At 44.9% G+C, this 16,875-nt stretch overlaps 1 protein-coding gene across 1 annotated transcript; it reads left to right on the top strand.

Moving 5' to 3' along the window:
- Positions 1 to 9,949: 9,949 nt before the first annotated feature.
- Positions 9,950 to 16,038, top strand: LOC127579661 (heat shock protein HSP 90-alpha). The gene is made up of 11 exons (XM_052032616.1): positions 9,950 to 10,107; positions 10,600 to 10,764; positions 11,960 to 12,326; positions 12,437 to 12,570; positions 12,688 to 12,996; positions 13,084 to 13,249; positions 13,360 to 13,550; positions 13,887 to 14,034; positions 14,121 to 14,389; positions 15,239 to 15,572; positions 15,734 to 16,038. Exons 2-11 carry the CDS (start codon positions 10,600 to 10,602, stop codon positions 15,844 to 15,846), a joined length of 2,196 nt encoding a protein of 731 aa, XP_051888576.1. The 5' UTR covers positions 9,950 to 10,107; the 3' UTR covers positions 15,847 to 16,038.
- The last annotated feature ends 837 nt before the right edge of the window (positions 16,039 to 16,875 follow it).

Below are 16,875 nucleotides of genomic sequence, written 5' to 3'. Positions count from 1 at the left end.
TCTCTCCAAAGAGGCTGCTTGATTTGCAGGTTTACAGCATTTTCTGTTTTTGTTTTTATTTTAAATTTCCAGCACTTGTAGTTTTTCTGCTTTGCAATTACTCCGACTGACTCAGAACAGAATAAAAATGTTTTTATTAATGTTACCACAGTTTTTTATCTTCTGCTTCAATGACCTTTTGGCTGCTTTGAACCCAATGTTTGGTGCCTTTAGCTAAATTTGATATCAATCTCCAAAAATGCGTCTGAAGGCTCAACCCATCAAGGAGAAAACAGCCCAGTTGATTCACACCTCTTGCACCATCCTTACCCCTCCACTGGCCCATTATGGCTGCAGTATGTGCCTTCTATAAAATGCACTGCAGTTAATTTCCGGTGCTATGCATTAACTCGTGAGTTTGGTGGGTGCTATCACGAAGGACAAGGGCAGCAGGCACATTGGAATGCCAACCCCTCTGAAACACAAACACACTGAAGTGGCAATGAACTGCAGATCCTTCATTATCATCACATTTAAGTGCTGGACCTCTCTACCAATAGAATGAGCAACTTCATCAGAGAACTGCAACAGTTCAAGAAGGTAGTTCATTGCCCACATTTCACAAATAGATAAAAAGCACGTATTAGCCCAAATCCAAATAGGGATATTAAAAGGGACTCTGGTACCGTGCATCAGAAATTAGCTATATTTCTCTTGGATTTTCATACATGCCTTTTACAATGTTTTCTGAGTTACTCGTTAGTTAAAAAGAACACATGTTTTATATTTTTAAATGTCACTTGGAAACATATGTGGTGAGAAGGAAGCTGTTTACTGGTGGAGAGCCAACTTTGAAGCAGTACTGCATGGTAGAGGGTATGGTGTCTTGACATATGTGGGAACAATAAAGAAAAGTGTTGATGGTATTGAATAGAACATTGAAGGCATTACATAGTTTTGTTGCATAGTTTGCTGCGAGGCTCAGTTTCAAGAGCTGCATGAAGCTACTGCCTTTGATATTTACAAGGATGGTCCAAGAATGGGTGATTCTGTAGCGGCCCGGACCCACAGGACTCGAACCGCCATCGGCAGCTGCAGGCGCATGCGTTGGAGCACGACGCGAACTAACTGGGACGTGGACTAACCGTAGGGCGGGCCTTCCGGCGGGGACCACACGTCACGTCCGCCAGAGAGGTTCTCGGTTACTTTGGCGAGCACGCGCGCTTTTTTTCAGTCAGTAAAGTGTGCTCCAGTCCAACCGCCGGTCTCTGTGTTTTCTTTCCTGCCACGTGCTGCGTTCGGCTACATTTGGTGACCCCGACGTTCCCAGACAGCATCTGGAACCCGAGACATAAATCCCAATAACTCGCATAACGCAGTCTCGCTCAAGCTCCTGACTTTCTGGGCTGCTCAGCCCCACGTTTGGTTCGAGCAGGCTGAGGCCCAGTTCAGCATCAGAGGCATTACAGCCGACGCCACGCGGTACTACTACGTGGTCAGCACGCTCGACCAGGACATGGCAGCGCGGATCATCGACTTCCTGCACCGTCCGCCTATGGAGGACAGGTACATTAAAATCAAGGCACACCTCCTCCACACTTTCGGACTCTCCCGCCACGAATGAGCCATGCGGCTCCTGCGCATGGACGGCCTGGGTGACCGCAAGCCATCCGAGCTGATAGACGACATGCTGGCGCTCATGGATGGCCATAAACCCTGCCTCCTTTTCGAGCAGCTGTTCCTCAAGTAACTGCCAGAGGATATTCGCCTCCTCCTCGCGGGTGAAGATTTCAGCGACTGGCGCAGCCTCGCTGCCAGGGCGGACATTTTGTGGCAGAGTAAGCAGCGGGGAGCAGCTTCCATCTGCCTAACCACGACCACGCAGCCTAAGGCCAAGACCCCACAACCGAAACCGCCGAGACCCACGGGGGACAAAGACGAGGGTTTGGACCAATGGTGTTTTTACCATCAGAGGTGGGGGTCAAACGCGTGCTGCTGCCGTCCACCATGTGCCTTCCCGGGAAACGCCGGGGCCGGCCGTCGCTAGTGGCTTCAACGGCTGGCCGTCGTGATAGCCTCCTGTTCCTCTGGGACCGACACTCAGGGCGACATTTCCTGGTGGACACCGGGGCCGAGATCAGCGTCCTTCCGCCCTCAAACATGGACACCCGTACGGCCCCAGGCCCTGACCTCACCGCCACGAAATGGACACCTGTACCATGGCCCCAGGCCCTGACCTCACCGCCACGAAATGGACACCTGTACCATGGCCCCAGGCCCTGACCTCACTGCCACGAACGGCGCCACCATCCAGACGTATGGCTCACGTACCATCCCGCTGCGTTTCGGCCCCAGCTGTTTTACCTGGACCTTCACGGTAGCAGTGGTGTTGCGGCCATTACTAGGGGTGGATTTCCTACGGGCCAACTGCCTTCTGGTTGACCTGAAAGGCCGGCATTTGGTCCACGCCGAGACTTTCCAAACCATCCAGCTTGGGGAAGCCCAGTTCCCGGCCCTTCACCTGGACTCCGTCATGCTCTCGGGTGACGAGTTCGCCAGGTTGCTGGCGGATTTCCCCTCCATCATCACCCCACAGTTCTCCACTACCGGCCCCAAGCATGGCGTATAGCACCACATTCCCACACAAGGACCACTACTGCATGCCCAGGCCCGTAGGCTGCCACCCGACAAGCTTCACCTCACCAAGGAGGAGTTCCGGAAAATGGAGGAGATGGGGATCATCTGCCGCTCGGACAGTCCTTGGGCATCGCTGCTGCACATGGTGCCCAAGTCCGCAGGAGGTTGGAGGCCCTGCGGGGACTACAGGAGATTTAATGACACCACAACCGCCGAAAGATACCCGGTGCCCCACATCCAGGACTTCACAGCCAACCTCCACGGGGCAGCCATCTTTTCAAAAATCGACCTGGTCCGAGTTTATCATCAGATCCCTGTGCACCCCAACGATGTGCCCAAGACAGCCCTCATCACCCCTTTCGGGCTGTTCGAATTCCTAAGGATGCCCTTCGGCCTCAAGAACGCCGCTCACTTTCCAGAGGCAAATGGACTAGGTTGGGCGAGGCCTGGATTTAGTTTTCATCTACCTAGACGACATCCTGGTGGCCAGCAAGTCATGCAAGCAGCACATGGCACATCTGCACCAGCTCTGCCAGCGCCTGAGCGACCACGGACTGGCAATCAACCCAGCGAAGTGCCAGCTCGGGCTGCCGGAAATCAACTTCTTGGGCCACCGGGTCAACCAGCATAGAGCCACCCCTCTGCTGGACAAAGTTCAGGCCATCCGCCAGTTTCCCAAGCCCAGCACAGTCGAGGGCCTGCAAGAGTTCGTGGGGATGGTGAATTTCTACCACCGGTTCGTGCCGGCGGCGGCGGCGCGCATCATGAAACCCCTGTTCGGTCTGATGACTGGCAAGGCCAAAGAGGTGGAATGGGACGCGGAGCCTTCCAGCAGACCAAAGAGGCGTTGGTGAAGGCAGCCCTCCTAGTACACCCGAGAGTTGATGTACCCATGGCACTCACAGTCGACGCTTCGGACACGGCGGTCGGCGGAGTCCCGGAGCAGCTCATCAAGGGCCAGTGGCGACCGCTCGCCTTTTTCAGCCGATACCTGCGACCGCCGAAGATGAAGTGCAGCGCTTTCAACAGGGAGTTACTAGCGTTCTACCTAGCCATCTGGCACTTCCGGTATTTCCTCGAAGGACGGGATTTCACCGCGTATACAGACCACAAACCCCACACCTCCCCCTCGCAAAGGTATCGGACCCATGGTCGGCTCGGCAGCAGAGGCACCTCTCGTTTATCTCGGTGTTTACCACCGACATCCGCCACATCACGGGGAAGAACAACGTGGTCGCTGACACGCTGTCTCATCCCCACTTCCGCTCAGTGACCACCTCAGCCCCAGGGGTTGACTACACAGCGCTGGCGCAGGCACAACAAGCAGACACCAAGATCCCGGCCTACCGCACCACCGTTTCAGGACTCTGGCTAGAGGACATCCCCATCGGCCATACAGCGGTTCGGCTCCTGTGCGACACGTTGACTGGCAGACCTCGGCCCGTGGTACCAACAGCATGGAGGCGACAGGTATTTGACACGCTGCACGGCCTGGCCCACCCGTCCATCCGGGTGTCCATCAAATTGGTCTCAGACAAATTCATCTGGCATGGCCTGCGCAGGCAGGTCGGACACTGGGCCAGGGCCTGCATACACTGCCAGACCGCCAAAGTCCAGCGGCACGTGAAGTTCCAACCAATGCTTGGTAGGTTTCATCACATCCACGTGGACATCATCGGCCCCCTACCCGTCTCCCAGGGTGCCAGGTATACCTTCACCATGGTCAATAGGTTCACCAGATGGCCGGAAGCCGTGCCGCTAGCGGACACATCCACGGAGTCCTGCGCCAGGACGCTCATTGCAAGCTGGATCGCCAGGTTCGGACTTCCAGCAGACATCACCTCTGACGGGGGGCACAGTTCACGTCAGGGTTGTGGACAGCACTGGCACAGCTCCTGGGCACCCATTTACACCACACCACGGCGTACCAGCCACAGGCCAACGGTTTGGTCGAGCGTTTCCACAGGCACCTCAAGTCAGCCCTGATGGTGCGCCTCAGAGGGCCCAACTGGGCAGATGAACTTCCCTGGGTTCTACTGGGCATCCGCATGGCCCCCAAGGAGGACCTGGGCACCTCGGCGGAGTTGATTTACGGCACCCCCCCCCGACAGTCCCGGGCGAGTTCGTGCCGGAGGCCCAAGGTCCAGCAGGGACTCCGGCGTAAGTGCTGATGAAGCTGCGGGACAAGGTGGGGAGCCTGGCACCGGTTCCAACCTCCAGACATGGCACTACACCGACTTTTGTTCCTAGGGATCTCAGGGACTGTGAGTACGTTTTCATTCGCAAGGGCATGCACAAGTCCCCTCGGCAGGGGCCGTACGAAGGACCCTTCAAGGTGATCCAGCACAACGGATCTACATGTGTCGTGGAGGTGGGGGGCCGCCAAGAGACCTTCACAGTGGACCGCCTCAAACCGGCACATTTGGACATCGGACAGCCCATGAAGGTGCCCTCACCATGCTGACGGGGCAGGCCACCCAAGGTGGACAGACTGGGGATCCCACGCCCCCGATGGGCGATTCGGGGGGGGGGGGGGGGTGTAGCGGCCCGGACCCGCAGGACTCAAACCACCATCGGCAGCCGCAGGCACATGCACGGGAGCACGACGTGAACTAACTGCAATGCGGACTAACCGCGGGGCGGGCCTTCCAGCGGGGACTGCATGTCATGTCCGCCGGAGAGGCTCTCGGTTACTTTGGTGAGCGCACGCGCTTTGTTTCAGTCAGTAAAGTGTGCTCTAGTCCAGCCGCCAGTCTCTGCATTTTCTTTCTCGCCACGCGCTGCATTCGGTTACAATTCCACCAATAAAACTAGACTGGAGAAACATAGAGGGAGGGAGATTGCATTGCTTTAATCAAAAACTGAAAATAAAATTAAATTATAATAGGTAGGAGTTCTAGTTATCAGATTATTTTAAAGGACCAGAGGACACAGATTTAAAATGAGTGAAAGGTACGGAGAAATGTATTAACTATTAATAAATATTTAATGAAGTTTTTTAATGCAAAGAATGGTTACAACTTGGAATTCACTATGTGTAACAGAATCAATAAGGTTTTTCAAAAAGGAAATAAATGGGTACCTGAGGGAAAATAATTTTACAGGTGCATGGACAACTGGGTTGTTCTACAGACTTGTTGGGTCAAATGGCTTCTCTCCGTGCCATAATGATTCTATGTCGTTGACATACTATCTTGTCTATTCCATCTTAGTAAGTAGTTGTTACAACTTGTCAAAAAGTTTCAGATTTTTTACCGATGCCTCTGTGAAGACAACAGTCTTCAGAAAATTGTGCTCCTGATTTTGGTAGTGTCCTCCAACACAGTCTTCAAAGAAATACAACGGTAATGAAACACGGAACCTATGAACTAAATTGCCATCAACTGGCTCAGTCATGGACCTCCAAAATATTTGAGCCATAGATTGTTACAATCGTGGCAATTTTTATTATGGTCCTGAAGTTAACCATGGCTCAGTAGTGGCTGTTGGGTTTCTTTGAAGACCAGTTGTAGAGTTCATATCAAAATCAAGAGCACAAACAATTTCCTAGAAGATAACCCATCAAGTCTGTAACAGTTCTTGGCACAGCAATCCAGTTAGTCCATTCACCCATTCTTTTCCTGTAGCTCTGTAAATTATTTTCCCTCAGGTACTCACCTAATTCCTTCTTGAAAACCCTTTTTGACCTTTCTCCATCAATCTTATGGGGAGTGTGTTCCTGATGATGATTTTTCATGGCACAGGATCTTTTCTTAAAATTGGCTTCCTAACTGTTTGCATTTTTTGGGATATCAAGAATGCTCCATTGGATCTTATGGTAACATTAAGCTTTGTTGTCTTTGTTGTGCTGCTCAAATGTTGAAACTTTAGAAACATTGATCTGCTTACAGTTCTCCCTCCCCTGCCTTTCCTGGGTTTAGCCCACAGGTCCATCTGCTTTTTCAACTTCTGTCTGGCTTCTGGCTAGAGTTATATTGCTTCAGAACTGCTGAATAATTCTTTGCTGCTCCAATCCTGAAAATTATGGTGTCCTGTAACTTCACTTCTGAACAGTTCTGCAGCACTCAGCATTGTTGGCCTTCTTATTCTCTTACATCCATGCTGGGCTTGACTGCTTCTTGGATATGCCTATTGCTTCCCTTTTTCCCTCTCTTGGTATCCTTTGTATAGCCCATTGAAACACTCGTCATAACTTCTCAATGAGTCCAATGCCACTTTCTCACTAATCTTCTCACCCAATATGTCCGCTAGAGGATAATTTTGCCAACCTGATTCCCAACAACTCAACCTTACTTATTTTTGATCTTGTGAAGTCAGTCAGTGTGGATTGGGTATCAACACTCCTCAGTGGATTTCCCTCAATATTATCTGTTTATTTCTGAACAAGACCATTGGCATCCATGACAGTGACATCATTGGAAACACAGCATCCACCACTTAACCCTGCTTAGAGCAATGCAGATGTAGAGTTACTCAAACCACACTTTGTTTTGACCCCTAGCCCTCTGCCACTTTCGTGCTTTGAGCACCTCATCTCTCAGATCATCAGTTCCTTCTCTACTGATCTTTCAAGTTCAAATAAATGTTTTTGTCAAAATGTTCTTAGCTTTCCTTCCTCAGCATTTGCAGCAAGAGACTTTTCATCTTAAGTGATTCCTGGACTACTAGTGTTCCCTTTCACTATCCTATCCTACCTTAATCTTTCCTTCCAATAAACTTCCCGACACACACTTAAGGTCACTTTTTTGACATTGCGATCTAATGCACGGCACGGTAGCATAGCAGTTAGTGTAATGCTATAACAGCGCCAGCAACCTGGGTTCAATTCCCACTGCTGCCTGTAAGGAGTTTGTACGTTCTCCCCGTGTCTGCGTGGGTTTCCTCCGGGTGCTCCGGTTTCCTCCCACATTCCAAAGACGTACAGGTTAGGAGCTGTGGGCATGCTATGTTGGCGTCGGAAGAGTGGCAACACTTGCGGGCTGCCCCCAGAACACTCTACACAAAAACAACTGTGTTTCGATATACATGTGACTAATAAATATCTTATGTGGGCTCAAAATTTCAATAATCTCAATCACAGATAAAGCTTTTTCTGATCATTTCCTTGTATCGTTGTACATTGATACACCCCTCTGAACATTAGATCATAAGACATAGGAACGGAATTGGGCCATTCGATCATGGCTGATTTACTTTTCCCTCTCAACCCCATTCTCCTGCCTTCTCCCCATAACCTTTGAAGCCCTTACTAAGAACCTATCAACATTCACTTTAAGTGTACCCAATGACTTGGCCTCCACAGCCATCTGTGGAAATAAATTCCACAGATTCACCACCCTCTGGCTAAAGAAATTCCTCCTCACCTCAGTTCTAAAGGGACGTCCTTTTATTCTGAGGCTGTGCCCTCTGATCCTAGACTCTCCCATTACTGAAAACATCCTCTCCACAACCACTATCCATGTCTTTCAATATTCATAAGGTTTTAATGAGGTCATCCTTCTGAACTCCAGCAAGTACAGAGCCATCAAACGCTCCTTGTGCATTAACCCTTTCATCACCAGGATCATTCTCATAAACCTTCTCTCAGCCCTCTCCAATGCCAGCACATCTTCCTTAGATATGGGCCCGAAACTGCTCACAATACTCCAAATGTGGTCTGACCAATGCCTTATAAAGCCTCAGCATTACATCTTTGCTTTTATATTCTAGTCCTTTTGAAATGAATGCTAACATTGCATTTGACTTCCTTACTACCAACTCAACCTGCAAGTTAACCTTTAGGGAATCCTGCACTAGCACTCCCAAGTCTCTTTGCATCTCCGATTTCTGAATTCTCTCCCCAGTCTAGGCTCTGGGAACAGTATCTTCTTTTTTCACCTAGACATGTTAAAACCCTTAGGACAACATTGATTCAACAATTTCAGAAAACCAGCCTTTGCAGTATGTATCAGAACTGGTTAGTTCTGACAAAAGGTCATCAACTTATATCAGTAACTCCATTTTTCTCTCTTTTCACAAATACTACATGATATGCTGACTATTTCCAGGATGCTTTTATTTCAGATTTCCAGTAACCGTGGTATTTTTGTATGCTATACTCGGCGTTTTGCTCCTGTTCTCAATCAACTCATCTCCTCCAGACAGATGAGCAATTAGTAAGCCTTCACTACTTCTATCATTCAGTGTCTCCTCATCTTTACCCTATAGCGGACATTCTCTTTGTTCTCTCCATCCCATCCTCTTCTCTGCAACTTCAAAACACGGATTTGATTTTATAACTTTTCCGAGTTCCGATGAAAGGTCATCAATCTAAAACATAAATTCTGCTTCTCTCTCTCTGACTTGCTGTCTGATCTGCTGAATATTTTACCAGCATTTTTAAAAATCTGATAGGCGTTTTTCTCGCCACAGATGCTGTCCGACGGGCATATGCAGTATTTTTTTCTAGTTTTAACCTCTGCTTCTTTTCTTCTTCAAACCACCAAAGACCCCTGATGGAGAAAGCAGCAATTACACCTCCTGGTCTTCCCTCCTGTTGTACCTTCAAAGAATGTTCCAGAGCCTGAGATAAAAGCAAATGAAGGCGTGTTTACCAGACGAGGCGTCCCCCTTCCCCTCCTTCACTTCAACACCCACCCCCAACATCTCTGCTGCTGGTTTGCAAAGCGCCAGAAGCTCCTCCAACCAGTGGAAATCACGGAATTTCAATATATTTCTTTCTTTAAAAGTGGAATCCCGCCAGGATATGCTATGTGAATCTCGTCTAAGAAAAACAGCCCTTGCCAGGAAAAACTAAATATTATACCAATGGACAAGAGTCCATCAGCATCCCTCAGCTTAATGTCAAATAGGGCGTTTGGTAGGGATTTTTTTTGTGTGTGAGTTCAGGCAAAATACATTTGTCTTCTGTCGACTTCAGAAGGTAAAACCCCGTGAGATGTTCCTACATTAACACGGAACCACAGGGTCAAATTCGAGGTTGTATTTACAAAGCAGGTGACGCCATCCAAATATTAACAAGTTTTAAAGTCGGTTAGATGATTGGAATACTATGAATGTGCCGTTTTGTTGCAAACATCAGTCAGCACGATTTTCCCGGCTTCAGGTCAAGCCGGAGACGGTCCATACCCACCACGCCGCTCCCGCCCCGCAGCTCAGAAAATTCCAGCAACCCAGGGCTGTGACTCATTTCAACCACTTTCCGCATTGCCTTCAGTGTCTCCGCCTTCGCGCCGTTGATTGGGCCACCGGGCTTGGCGCGTCAGCTGCCTGCGGTTTCTATTGGTCAACTCGCCTGACAATCAGCGCAACGCCTTGACCAGGGTTCGAGATGTTTCTCGAACTTTAATTTCGCGAAGTCGAGGCGCCATATAAAAGCCGGCCCGCCGCCTTTTTCCCCGCATTCGCCAAGGTGGTTGCAGCAGTGAGGGTCGTTGTTAGCGAGCCAGGTGCGGCTTTCCGAGCGCGAGGGTCCCGAAGAAACCGGTCAAGGTAAAAAGTTAAACAAAGTTTGAATATATTAATAAGCTCCCCATGAAATGAAACCCAATTGAGGTGAAAAATTTTGGTTATCAATTATTTTCTAAATAATAATTTGTTGACTTCAGTACTTCAAATGAACCGGATGATAATTCTGATATTTACTTACAAAACGTCAACACAATTTGCAGACGAACCGAATGTTGTAGAAAAGCTTTTTTTTGTAATATTTAATAACTAAAGCGCACGCCATGCGGCCATTAGCGAACATTTCTTTCAACCGCCGCTGTCGGTTCATTGTCAGACGCCGTTACGGCGCTAAGGCTTCTGGTAACACCGAGACTTTTCTAGAAGCTTGCTCTGGTGGGTGGAGCATGCCTTGCGCATGTGGAATTGCTGGGGTATCGTTAGTATCGACGATATTGTACTTATTTCCCATTTTGGCGACTGTTTATCTCGCCTACTCCTTGTTCGGGTGACATTTTCATTCTTTTTATGAACCAGATGCCTGAGGAAACCCCGACAGTTACCCAGGACGCGCCAATGGAGGAGGAGACCGAGACCTTCGCCTTCCAGGCGGAAATCGCTCAGTTGATGTCCTTGATCATCAATACCTTTTATTCCAATAAAGAGATTTTTCTGAGGGAGCTCATTTCCAATTCTTCCGACGTAAGTGACTTTCATCTGATGCTTTGCCCAGGTTTCGCTTAATTCCATTTGATTTGGCACTTCCAATGGAGTTGAATCTCTATGTGTTTTGTAGGAGATGCTGGTGAGCTTTGCTGGAAGAAATGGTGAAATTAAAACTGTAGTGGCTTCTTTGGAATCTGAGGCTGAAAATGGATTTTTAGACATGATTCCTTAATGTAATTTGGAGCTAGCTTAAGGACCCTGTTCAATTATAATCACTGTGTCAACTAATTGACTGAAATGACACTCTAGATTTAAAGAGCAAGCAATTGTCCACCCATATTAATCAAGGAAATAGCCTTGCCTAAAGGCACTTATTTCTCAAATAGTTGTACAGCATGGAAATGGGCTCTGGCCCAATTCCTCCATGCTGACCAAGATGCCTATCTGAGTTAGTACAATTTGTTGGCATTTCATCCATGTATCGCTAAGCCCTCAATCCATGTGTGTCACCAACAACCTTGTCTATCACAATTGGTGAAAGTAGAAGTCAAGGTTTAGTTAGCCTAGTGGTGAATAAATGGGAGGACATGATCAATTTGAGGGTACTTCCATGTATTTGCTGCCCTTGTTCTCTGTGGCTGTAATTTGTGCTAATAAGTGCTGCCACATCAGTAATACTTATAATTGCAATACACTGTAGTTTTATTTCCTTAAGTCATCTGAGCTTGGAAACTTGATCAAGGTTTTAAACTTTTGGTTATGAGGTATAGGATTAGTGGTGATCATACTGAGTGGTGTTGTCTTCTACGGTAAAATGTTCTGACCCTTCCAGTTTTAATTAAACATAAGGGCCTAATTTTCCATTATTTAAAGGAACTTGCAGTGTAAAAATACACAAAGGGTATGCTTTGTTTCCACAAAGTCTTGTGCTTCACCCATGTAACAATTATTGCTTCTGTTTTTATCCACCAGGGATTCAAATTGAGTGCAGTATGCACTGGGATAATTTGTTTAGTTCCTTGGATCATCCTCCTATATTGAGGATGATGTGCTCCCATTTGGTTTTGTGGATTTTTGAATCCATCTATTAAGGATGCTTGAAGGAAATCGCAAGTGATGATTCCACTTTAAGATGAATCTAGCAAAAGAACTTCAGCTCGATTGAGCATGGAGTTGTGTAGTTGAGGCTTCTGTTGTCATTAACTCTGTTTTACTTTTCTTTTAAATAAAGGCTCTTGACAAAATTCGCTATGAAAGTTTGACTGATCCAAGCAAACTGGATTCTGGTAAAGAACTGAAGATTGACATTGTACCAAATCAAAAAGAGCGTACTTTGACTATTCGGGATACAGGCATTGGGATGACCAAAGCTGACCTCATCAACAACCTTGGTACCATTGCTAAGTCTGGAACAAAAGCCTTTATGGAGGCTTTGCAAGCTGGTGCAGACATCTCAATGATTGGGCAGTTTGGTGTTGGTTTTTATTCTGCCTATCTTGTGGCAGAAAAAGTGACAGTTATCACCAAACACAATGATGATGATCAGTATGTATGGGAATCATCTGCTGGAGGATCTTTCACAGTTCGATTAGATCATGGTGAGTATGTGAAATAATCTTAACAGATGTAAACTTGTGATGTTTTGTTGGTTATATACCATTTTTGACAGTCTGAGTGATTTTATTTTCATTGTTTTTCATCTCATCAGGTGAAGAGATTGGTCGTGGTACTAAGGTAATCTTGCACTTGAAAGAAGATCAAATGGAATATGTAGAAGAAAAGAGAATCAAGGAGATTGTGAAGAAGCATTCGCAGTTCATTGGCTACCCCATCACCTTGTTTGTGAGTCTTGCCTCAAATTGAGTTCTTTTACCTTTTAAACTGTAATTAGTAATATTTGACCTGTAAAAGGAACTGAGTTCCTCATGAAATATGTCCTTCATGGTTTGTTCTGAACAGGTGGAGAAAGAGCGTGATAAGGAGATCAGCGATGATGAAGGAGAAGAGAAAGAGGAGAAGAAGGATGATGATGCTACAGAAGAAGACAAACCAAAAATTGAGGATGTTGGATCAGATGAAGAAGAAGATGAAAAGAAAGAAGGTGACAAGAAGAAAAAGAAGAAAATCAAGGAGAAATATATTGATCAAGAGGAACTGAACAAAACAAAACCAATTTGGACAAGAAATCCTGAAGATATTACAAATGAAGAATATGGAGAATTCTACAAGAGTCTGACAAATGATTGGGAGGAACATTTGGCAGTAAAAGTAAGTTCAGTATGCCATGAAGCTACTCAAAATATTTAAACAGCAAATTGTTCATTTAATGCAACTAATTACAAATCTTTTGTACAGCATTTTTCTGTTGAAGGTCAGTTGGAGTTCAGAGCACTACTCTTTGCACCAAGAAGAGCACCATTTGATTTGTTTGAAAACAGGAAAAAGAAAAACAACATTAAATTATATGTACGCAGAGTCTTCATTATGGATAATTGTGAAGAGCTCATTCCAGAATATCTGAGTGAGTACTTGATAAGAAAATTAAGACCATGATTGTCACTTTATGCAATGTGAATGTGATTTGAGCAAGTTTTATAGTGAAAAATCCTAATGGTGGATTTTGTTCCTTAGATTTTATTAAGGGTGTTGTGGACTCGGAGGATCTGCCTCTTAACATTTCCCGTGAGATGTTGCAGCAGAGCAAAATTCTAAAAGTTATTCGTAAGAACCTGGTAAAGAAATGCCTGGAGCTCTTCACAGAACTATCAGAAGACAAAGAAAACTACAAGAAATTGTATGAGCAATTTTCCAAAAACCTAAAGGTAAATGGAACTAGTGGAAGATGCAAGTTCACAACAAATCCTTGCATGAGGGGAATCCCTAGATTTGCACTGCTTGAACACTATGGTCTCCTTGTAGGGCATTACTGCTGTATTTTGGGTTTTTTGGATTTGGTTTCACTGCATTTTCCTTGCTGTTTGGAACCATGTTTAGGGTCTCTGTTAATTGATCTGTGGCCACATCTTACTGCATTTCTTTATGAACAGGCCCACACTGCAAAGTTTTGTATGTAAAGCATGATTTTTCTTTGTATACAATGGACCCAAAAAAAGTTAATTCTTGGTTTTGCTTATTAACTTTCTTCTGGTTCCTTGTAGCTTGGAATCCACGAGGACTCTCAAAACCGCAAGAAGCTTTCTGAATTGCTCCGATACCATACTTCAGTGAGTGGGGATGAAATGGTATCGCTCAAAGATTATGTCTCTCGTATGAAAGACAACCAGAAGCACATTTATTACATAACTGGTATGTAAAGTGCATATGTGCTCTAATTTGGTTCTGAACTGTGCATGGCTTCTGAACTTAAGTATTAGAATTATTTTAATATCTAGGAGAAACCAAGGACCAAGTAGCCAATTCTGCTTTTGTGGAGCGGTTAAGGAAACATGGATTAGAGGTGATCTACATGACTGAGCCAATTGATGAATACTGTGTGCAACAGCTAAAAGAATTTGATGGGAAAACTTTGGTGTCTGTAACAAAAGAGGGTTTGGAACTTCCAGAAGATGAAGAGGAGAAAAAGAAACAGGAAGAAAAGAAAGCAAACTTTGAGAATCTATGCAAGATTATGAAAGACATACTGGAGAAGAAAATTGAGAAAGTATGTTCTGCTGTCTTTGTCATTTTTGTTTGGGTGTAATCATGAAACTGGTTTTGCTTTCTTTGAACAAAGTGCCAATGAATCTTGTGATAAAAGTAGATGGATTATGACTAATACTGGACCTCCTTTAGTTCTGCACCTTCTATTACTTTTCTGTTTTGACCCACTAATACCCTAGAAGAAGCTGTATTTTGGTTTAGTATATTTGAGTTGGAAGATCAAAACTTTATCTTTTGCAATATTTACTAGTTCATTTTGGGGAATTGAGTTTTCCAGTGACTTGGAAGGGGAACATGTAATTTTGAAAATTAGCACATGAACAAACTTGGTTAATCAAGCCACAAAAATAATAGGATAAATAGCAAAAACTGCTTATCTCTTGGACTCTGTAGCACTTAATGCCAGTGCTTTGTAATTATTAATATAAGGATTTTGGGTTATCTACTCGACCATTGCTGGCATTTGGTCTTGTGGATTTTTAAAGGGGAACATCAGTGAAGGAAGTTAAGGGAATCAATCCAGATGAGTCTTGGGCAACATGCCACTAGTCAAGGCTTTTTTTAAAAAAAAAGTTGGTATTTTTGGGGTGTGTAAGATTTCCTTGAAGCAAAAGTTTAAGGGCTAATGTTTCAATTTTCAAGGATGGCATAAATACTGTAAAATGGATTAACTACTGTCGGAGATTAACAAAAAAGTGTGAGGAATGGAATTCTGAATTTCCAGTTCTTTAGAGATTGTATTGTTGGGGGGGCAGGGGTAGATAATTTCAGGGTTATGGGCAGTTTCTGTTTCTAAGAATTTTTTTCTTTCCTTTTTTCCTTTCACCCAACCCACCACCAAAAACCACAGGTGACTGTTTCCAATCGCTTAGTTGCCTCTCCATGTTGCATTGTAACCAGTACTTATGGATGGACTGCCAACATGGAAAGAATCATGAAGGCACAGGCACTCCGAGATAACTCTACGATGGGTTACATGGCAGCTAAGAAGCACCTGGAGATTAACCCTGACCATCCAATTGTTGAAACACTGAGGCAGAAAGCAGAAGCTGACAAAAATGACAAATCGGTGAAGGATTTGGTCATTCTTCTTTTTGAGACTGCACTTCTCTCTTCTGGATTTTCATTGGAAGATCCACAAACTCATGCAAATCGCATCTACAGGATGATCAAACTGGGTCTTGGTTAGTATGAGTGCCAAAGCTTTACATCTCAATTGATTCTTAAATATTAAAGCATTTAAGTTGGGAGTGTCTTGTGTATTTCCAAGGCTAGGTTAAGATGCCTCCCTTGGTTTTGCCATTTAACTTTTTTTAAACAAGCATCATGTGATTTGCCTGTCTAGGTATTGATGAGGAAGATCCTGTCATGGAGGATACAGTCCCAACAAACACAGAAGAGATGCCACCACTGGAAGGTGATGATGATGATACTTCACGAATGGAAGAAGTTGATTGAACAAACAGAGAATGCTAATATACTTGTTCTGAAGGGCTGTTGCAGTCACATTTAAACAGAAGTAGTAAATACAGCTGTAACTATTGCGTGAAGCATGGGTGACATGAGTTTTGTAAACTGTTCAGTAAATATCCGTAAACTAAGTTGCTAACTTCAACATATGTTGTGAAATAAAAGTTAGTTTAAATCTCATCTTTTGTCTGTCATTTTTGAAGTGGTATACGGCAATGGTATGATTAAGTCCATGAGTTACCCTTTATTTGGGTCAAATAAGGACTTGGAGTTAATTCCTTTATCCTAAGAGTCTATGCCTGAGAACCGTGGGTTGAGTTAACTATAGTGTTAACTTGCACACTTTTTTTTATCTGTGGCAATTGCAATTTAAACTGTGTAATAGAGGAGTTGTCTTGACCATCACGTATCCTTCCATGTTTAGGCACAATGAAAAGTGATCTTTCAAAGTCAATTCAATCATCTATAAAACTGCAGGGTTCATTTTGACTTTGCTCCTATAGTGGAGCCCCGGAATGTAATGTGTCAAATAGAGTAGTATTTAACTGTTTCTAATATTCCCCACAAACTCTGGTATTAAATAGAAATTTAGATTTTGGCCATTTTTCTATCATCATCCTTAAAGTTTGTAGACTAACATGAACACTCAATTTATAAATATGATCCATCAAGGTATTGAGAAAGTAATTTTGTGGTTTTCATTACTGATGCTTGAATATTGCCACTTAATGATTATTAATACCTCAGATTTACATAGATTAGTCTTTAATTTTGTTGAGGATAGTTATTTTTGACCGGCTTGGTAGGAGTCAAGGCCGAGCTTTCAAAACTTGGCCTTTTGTGGGAAGATTTCTGCTCATTTTGTGCCACAAAGGGCAATATTATTATGTATTTTACTAAGATGATAGCTGAGCAAGGGGGGAGGGGTACTGGTAGGGAGCATATTTTGATCTTGAATTGCCATGATACTTAAGTATTTGCACTACATAATACAACTACTAGTGACTTCAATTAGAT

Source organism: Pristis pectinata, chromosome 1, assembly GCF_009764475.1.
Source record: "Pristis pectinata isolate sPriPec2 chromosome 1, sPriPec2.1.pri, whole genome shotgun sequence".
Classification (NCBI taxonomy): domain Eukaryota; kingdom Metazoa; phylum Chordata; class Chondrichthyes; order Rhinopristiformes; family Pristidae; genus Pristis; species Pristis pectinata.
This window is presented reverse-complemented; position numbering and strand designations above follow the sequence as displayed.

Bases quoted from the DNA above. Each gene is read 5' to 3' on its own strand.
- LOC127579661 (XM_052032616.1), top strand. From the start codon at position 10,600: ATGCCTGAGGAAACCCCGACAGTTACCCAGGACGCGCCAATGGAGGAG. The intron at 10,765-11,959 runs GTAAGTGACTTT...TTTTAAATAAAG, and splicing joins TCATTTCCAATTCTTCCGAC to GCTCTTGACAAAATTCGCTA. The intron at 14,390-15,238 runs GTATGTTCTGCT...CAAAAACCACAG, and splicing joins TGGAGAAGAAAATTGAGAAA to GTGACTGTTTCCAATCGCTT.